Below are 7327 nucleotides of genomic sequence, written 5' to 3'. Positions count from 1 at the left end.
TAACACTACTACCACCACAACTACTACTACTGCCAACACTACTACTACCAACACTACTACTACTACTATTACTATCAATAATAATAATAATAATAATAATAATAATAATAATAATAATAATGTTTGATTTGGCTTTTGATTAAACAGCAAATTGGAAAGCTCTTTGTGATCTGATCAACTTTATTCTGGAGTGTTTTCTTTTTGCCTCTTGCCTCACGTCTGGCTAAATTCTTACTCTTGACCGATCTCTGCGGGCCGCTAGATGAAGCGCAGTGGAGGGTGCTCTTAACGGTGTTTCAGCGGTAGATGGAGACATCGCCCCGTGGAAGAGCTGACAGGACTCCGCAGGCTGTAGAGCTCCGACTCTATGCTCTATGAACTCTATGAACAAACCCCGTTCTTCGTCTCGTTTGGGGAAACAACTAGTTCGCTAATTAAAATCACGCGAGGTCTAATTAAATGTGCTTTTGCCGCAATTAACGGCATTGAGATCTGTGGCCCCTCGGTGACTCTCTGAAGACCCCTCATCGAGAACGTCTGGTGACTGAGGTCTTTTAAATAACTGACGTGGCACCAGCGCGCGCTGTCAGGAAAAACACTGCAGACGCGTTCCTCATTTATTAAGGTGCAGACGAGCACGACCCACGTGTCCTCAGCGGCGCACCTGTGTGCCTTAAACGCTGTAGGTGCTCCCTGGACGGTACCACCCCAGCCAGAGCGCACGACCCTTTTATCGGAGGGTGTAGCTGAGCAGCGCGCCTGAAACGGCATGTCTGAAATAAAATGTTTGTTTGTTTATTTGTTTGTTTGTTTACTTGGCCATTTTTCTATGGTTATTGACTGACTGATTGCGTTGCTGGCTGATCCAAAACAATAGCGTGCGGAGATATTTGTACACATCCATATAACTCTGCAATATTTATTATAGCGTTAAATGACCGTTTATGGTCTACGCTAATAAATATGTAATAACGATGTCGCACAGTTTCAGTGTAGGGGGCTCGGAATATATCGGATTAACTGTTTTCAACAGCTTCCTTTGCAAATAGGATCATTTATCCTGTTTATTATTATTATTATTATTATTATTATTAGTGCTGTCGTTGTTGTTTATTGCGATCATCACTGAAAGCATGCATTGCAATTTCTGCTAAATGTTCTAGTCATATGCGCGCGCGTGAATAGCCTGTTGGAGCAAAATTCAGAGAACAGTGTAGAACATCAGAACCACGGACGCAGGCGAGTCAACATCTAGTCTTCAAAGCTTCCCTCTGTTTGTTTATTGCATTGTTTGTAAACACCTCATAATAAAGATCATCATAACTTGGTAAATAATGCGTTTAAAATGCGTTTTATTAACAAATCAGCGGTTTATGTCACTTAATTGCTATAAAAACGAGAAAGAATGACAAATTAAGCCTCCGCGTTTTCCAAGTCCGCTCATTTAAATCCCGTTTTCAGCGCGTAGGCTTTTTATTTGTTACACATGAGGGAAGAATCTCCTGCCTCTTCTCATCCCTAAAGAGAGCCGAAACCGTCCCAGTGAGGAACACCCCAAAAATAAAAGCGCGTGCGTGCAGTTCCTTTGAGAATATATAGTCTTTATTGAACTGTACATAAATGCGTTTTTTTTTGGTCAGCCTCGCAGGAGAATCTGCAGGGTGAGCGGGAAACACCTGCACGACTTCGCCGCGCTGCTGGAATAAAATAAGTGCAGTCAGTAATTATCTGTTACAATTGCCTTATGCATTTCTTTCTGTCTTACATTTGGAAATGAAAGGAAATAAACATCATACACAGTCATACCCTGTAGAAAGAGTGGAAAGGACGGCTGCTGTGGCTACTGGTTATCGATGGAAAAGAAAGGAAAAGAGAGAGAGAGAGAGAGAGAGAGAGAGAGAGAGAGAGAGAGAGAGAGAGAATGCTAACAACTGTTTTCCAAGAAGCATGTTTCAGAAGTTGGAGAGCAATCACAAAAGACAGGCTTCTCAGTTTGGTGGACTGCATGCAAATAGGCTCCTGTGCTTTTGTGGCGAACCTATGCCCAACTAAAGACCTGCTGAATTTCTGTTTTTTATAAATTTCAGTTTTTTCCAGAATTTCCGTTTTTTCAGAATTTCTGTTTTTTTCAGAATTTCTGTTTTTTCTGAATTTCTGTTTTTTTCTGAATTCCTGTTTTTTTCTGAATTTCCGTTTTTTCAGAATTTCTGTTTTTTCTGAATTTCCGTTTTTTTCAGAATTTCCGTTTTTTCTGAATTTCCGTTTTTTTCTGAATTTCCATTTTTCCATATTTCTGATATGCAGTATGGGAGCTCTATATCCGTCGGGTTTACTCTTTTAACGTCCCTTATTTTCGCTTTCTCAGCTTCACTCTTATTGATAAAACCTTTGTCTTAACAAAACAGAGACGTGTGATCATTTCAAATCACTGTAAAAAAAAAAATCTGTCTATTTTATTAATGGCAATTTTCCCTCTTTTGTCAATTAAACTGCCCAGTTTGATTCAGATAACATTAAGATCTGTAAATTTACAGTAGCTGGCCGGCTGTTGAGCCAACCAGGTTATCAAAGGTTTTATTTCATTATTATTATTATTTTTTTTTTTTATAGAGTGAACTTAATATAAATGAGCCGATCAAACGTATGTCGTTGATGTGCACAAAACTACCCCCCACCCCCCTCCCCATTATATCTAAGCGTTGCTCCCAAGTGGTAATTTGTCTATGCGAAGAACCACAGAACCGTCCAGAAAGAGTGCATTACTATAAAAGTATTAAACTCCAAAACACAGGCCCATGTTTTTTTTTTTTTTTTGCCTACTCCGTCGTTTTTCATAACTTATACTCTGAGACGAGTGTCCTCAGTCGGTTGTAAATGGAGGCATCTTCGGCGTGTCCCTCAAACGGAGGCTTCAACAGGCCCAGACATGCAGACCAGACCTGCTCCAACACTCAGTCCACGTTTCGTGGCCCGTTTCTGGCTTTCCTTCTCCGCCCTACATCACACACGGCTTCACGTCCTGACAGACGCCCTGGTGATGAAGCTGATGATGATGGTGGTGGTAGTAGGAGCCGCCGGCGGTCGGGTGAAAAGAAGCGATGCCATTAAAGTTCAACACAAAGTCTTTTCTGTCGCAGACTGAAGAAGAATGCGTCTGGTAGCGAGGTATTCCCACTGCAAGCCAAGGCAGAACCACAGTTAGGATTTCAAACTTCTCTAAAGGTCTGAGCAGCAGCCTTAACAATGAAAATGGCCAGCTGGGGCCTTTGAGAGCGATAACATGGAAGAACCACGTGTGGGTTCTGAAAGAACCCCTCAGCAGGTTCGACAGTATTGTCATGTTTATACATAAAAAGCCTCTCAGAGGATCTTTCACATATTGTGAAGAGTCTACGCCAGTTGTGATGCCTAACCGCACCTCCCGCTGGAGTCTTTATCTGTTACTAGTATATTTGTATTGCTTTTAATGATATTCCAGTTATGTGTGTTCACCCATTACTGAGACGTACCCAGCATATAAGCATAGGATTAGCATATCAGTACATCTGTTCACCAAACAGGCCGCCAGAATAAAGCCTCTTGATTATAATATCAACAGACGCGCAAGTTTACATCAAGTATGTTCACTAGAACATTAGACCACCTCACTTTCACTTTGCCTTCACTCTGATGGCTCCACAGTGATCCACAGAGGCCTTGTTGGCCCATAGGAGACCTGCACCAGATGTGATGGTTCAGTGCTCGGTGTGTTTAGTTTTCACGCTGCATGGTGGGGCATTACAAGACCTCGTATTCGGCGAAAACAACCCTTGCAGGTGATTGGCAGCTCTTATTTGGCATTAAAGCCTCAGAAGAAGGCCCAGACCATCGCCTGCGTGCCTAAGTAGTTAAAAATCGGCCCTCGCGTTACGTTTAACAGGACACTAAGCCTCCGGGAGCCTCCCCAAAATCCTCTTCAGCCTTCCTTGGTGTTAGGTTTTCATCCCCAATCTGCTGGCAAAGACGACGGTGTTTGCTTAACCCTGGAGTTCGGGGTTAAGAAACGATGAGAGGAACGCTGTTCTCAAAAATTCCCAACCAGTTCTTTAGAGCAAGGTGGCTTTTCTTATTCAACGTTGTTTCAGGACTATTGGCACTGCATGCCTACAACCCTGTTAAAATCAGTGAAAATGCCATTGGAGATGGATTGAATGTGTTGCAGTTGCGTGGTTTTAAAATCAGTGCGGATGAGTGTTTTATGTCTGAAACGCTTTTATATGGATTTGGGGTGGGGTGGGGGGAAAGGGGGGTCCTCGGAATTGCAGCTGTGTATATTTTCATCTCGAGACATTTTCACAAGCCTGCGGCTCTCTGTGGCCTGGGCCTTTTGTTTTCCAAGATTAGAGCAATGCGGCGTGGTGATGAGATGTCTGTTGTATTGCTGCACGTTGGCGATTCAGTTACATGAAGTGCACGGTGGTCTTAAATGAAAGCATTCGCCGAGTTAGCTCTTTTGTAATTAGCCTGTCTTGGGGGTTGTGAACAATGTGGCCTTTCGTTTGTGATCTAAACCCAGCGACGATCTGCTCAATTAAATAGGCTGGTATGGCTTTGGCATCGGAAGAAAACACGGTGAGATATAGACGATTGTTTACATGTGTGTGAAGTCTAGCCAGAATAGTTTTAGTCTGGGGTCAAAAAAGTAAATTGGGAAAAATTATTATTATTATTATTATTATTATTATTATTATTATTATTATTATTATTATTATTATTATTATTATTATTATTAAGTTGTCTGGGAGATCAACATTTAAGAGAATAGTTATTATTATTATTTATTATTATGAGTGCAACCAAGAAAAAAAGTTATAAATTAGTTATAAAGTTATAAAAAATTAACATTTGCTGTGACGCCTCAAACGTTAATCATGGGGCGCTTTATTCATTTATGTATTTATTTTATTTTTATTTTTATTATTATTATTATTATTATTATTTGACACACACTGCAGTTACGCACCATTGAAATCATCGCAGTCTATATCGGGACCTATGATTTACTACCTAAGCCTCCAGAACTGTAACCCACTGGTGAAGTCTGCGTGAAGAGCGGTTGTTTCTAAGCTGTGGATCGTGGCGACTTTACCTGCTATATCGGTCGAGTCCCTGCCGCTGTGGTGCAGATAGCTCTGCTCCAGTGAATAGGTGGACATGCCGGAGTGCAGCGCGGAGGAGGTCGGGCTGCTGCTGCTGCTGGAGGCCAGCGGCTGCTGTTTGATGTAGGGGGCCACGCCGGTCGAAGTCCAGTGCGCGGACGGGCACTCCAGAGCCCCTGCCACGGCCGTGGAGGAATGCAGTGGGCTGCTGTTGCTGTCCGCTGGGCCGTACTCTCCACCTGGAGTCACCTGGCACGCCGTCATATACGCGGATCCCGGGCCGGGCGACACGTGAGGCACGTGATGCGGCGCTCCGGTGGCCATCGCGTCCAAGCCGTAGCCGTTGGCCATGGCGTCCAGGCTGTAGCCGTTGGCGTGGCAGGCGGGCGGCGACTGGAAGTCGAAGTTCTGGGGCAGCACTGGGGCGCCGAAGCCGATGCCGTTCATCACGCGGTACATGGCCGGCTTCAGGGCCTGGCACTTCCTGCGGAAGCCGCGCGGTCTGCGGCGGAACGAGCCCTCCTCGAACATGAACTCGCTGCCCGGGTCGATGGTCCAGTAGTGGCCCTTGCCCGGCCTGCCCAAGCCTTTGGGCAATTTGATGAAGCACTCGTTCAAGGACAGGTTGTGGCGCACCGAGTTCTTCCAGCCTTGGTAGGAGCCCCTGAAGAAGGGGAACCTCGCCTGTAGGAACTGGTAGATCTCGCTGAGCGTGAGCCTTTTGGTGGGTGAGCTCTGGATGGCCATCACGATCAGGGCGATGTAGGAGTACGGCGGTTTCTCCGGACGCCTCATGCCCGAGTTGGACTTTTTGGCTTTGGCGCCTGCCGTCGTCCCTGCCGCTGTCGAGCTCTGGAGCGCCGAGTGAAGCGATCCGGTTGACACGGGACTCGAGCGGAGAGGAGGCGGTGGGTCCAGCTGTTGCTGGGACGTCTCGGTGGTCATCGCTGCGTGATCCAGGATGCAGACAAACAAACAAAGAACCTCAAAAAAGAAGGAAATGACCAGATTTCCAATCACTATGAAGTTGGGATGCTTTCGTTATGAAGCCAAATTCTTCTCGACCGTATCTCCAAATGTATCTTCAAAGCAGTTTTTAACAGCTGAGTTCAAACGCGAAAATGCTGATTTAAGCCAAAATCTGGACGCGCCTTGTATCTCCAAAATGTCTCTTAAAAGCTGTGTGTTGTTTCTAGCGAGGTCAATGCGCAAAAAAAAACGGTGCGTAACGGGTAAATTTATGCGCCCAGTTTGGATCCGCTGTAGCTCCAGCTACGTGTCCCCTAGACTGCCAATCGTCCTTGCTGTCTTGGTGGCCATGGCGAGGACTAAGCAAGCCCTTAAAGAGAGGAGGAAACTCACTGCTGCGGGACCCTCTTCTGCGCGCAGCCGCGCGGCCAAACAAAACGCGACCACCTATCAGTTCGTAAATCTCTCTCTTGCCCCCCTCCCCTCCTCCCTTCCTCCCATCTAGATCCTCACTAAATCCCTCCAAGAAATCGCCATGGACAGCGTAGACCCAGCCCCCCCCCCCCCCCCCTCTCCCCTCCCCCCCACTCTTTTTCCAAGACTGGCCCACGTCCAGCCATCAGTCCAGCAGAGAGTTTGTGCAGAGTCTTACCCCTACTGCCCCCCCCCCCCGCCCACCTCCACATACATACCGCCCTCTTACACGCAATAAGGCCATTTGTCAAAAGCCCCAGGTTGGACGTTTCAGTCAACAGCGCCACACGCCAGAGCGCTGGAGCTGAAGATGTTGCTGGATGGAGGAGGCTGAGAGCTGCAATTGGTCTCCTCCTGTTTCTCATCAGGAGCTCCGAGTGTCCCGGATAGATAGGCATAAACTGTGAAGAGGTTCATGAGAACAGAACTTAATCCGGAATCTGAGTTAAGGGCGGTTTTGCTCGAGCATCCTCTTCAGAGGGTATGCATGGATTGAAGCGGGAGAGGGAGGGGGGGGGGGGGGGGGGGGGGGGGGTTGGTCGGTGGAGAGGGTCTCTCGCTGTGTGTACATGCTTGTAAAGGGCTGTTCTGGATAAATGGCTTTGACATGAGTGGAAACAGGCTTTTTCCATCAGCCGCCTGCGATACCACACACAGCGCAGTTTCAGTTTACCGTCCCGGGCCGGGATCCTCCACCAGAGCCCAGCTAATTAATAGTGGAAAGTGGGCTTAATTACCTATAGGGG

General features: G+C 46.3%; 1 protein-coding gene across 1 annotated transcript; it reads right to left on the bottom strand.

The window, feature by feature from the left end:
- Positions 1-1584: 1584 nt before the first annotated feature.
- foxf2a (forkhead box F2a) lies at positions 1585-6609 on the bottom strand. Its single transcript, XM_017717634.2, has 2 exons — positions 5129-6609; positions 1585-3174 (listed from the first exon to the last, which is right to left on the bottom strand). Exons 1-2 carry the CDS (start codon positions 6081-6083, stop codon positions 2996-2998), a joined length of 1134 nt encoding a protein of 377 aa, XP_017573123.1. The 5' UTR covers positions 6084-6609; the 3' UTR covers positions 1585-2995.
- Between the last annotated feature and the right edge of the window lie 718 nt (positions 6610-7327).

Source organism: Pygocentrus nattereri, chromosome 2 (assembly GCF_015220715.1).
Source record: "Pygocentrus nattereri isolate fPygNat1 chromosome 2, fPygNat1.pri, whole genome shotgun sequence".
Classification (NCBI taxonomy): domain Eukaryota; kingdom Metazoa; phylum Chordata; class Actinopteri; order Characiformes; family Serrasalmidae; genus Pygocentrus; species Pygocentrus nattereri.
The sequence above is the reverse complement of the archived record's forward strand: the minus strand, read 5'-3'. Positions and strand labels throughout refer to the sequence as shown.

What these genes read in the sequence shown, in the direction of transcription:
- foxf2a (XM_017717634.2), bottom strand. Translation starts at nt 6,083, where the DNA reads ATGACCACCGAGACGTCCCAGCAACAGCTGGACCCACCGCCTCCTCTC. An exon ending in GGACTCGACCGATATAGCAG is followed by an intron (nt 3,175 to 5,128) that starts GTAAAGTCGCCA and finishes CTTGGCTTGCAG; the next exon opens with TGGGAATACCTCGCTACCAG.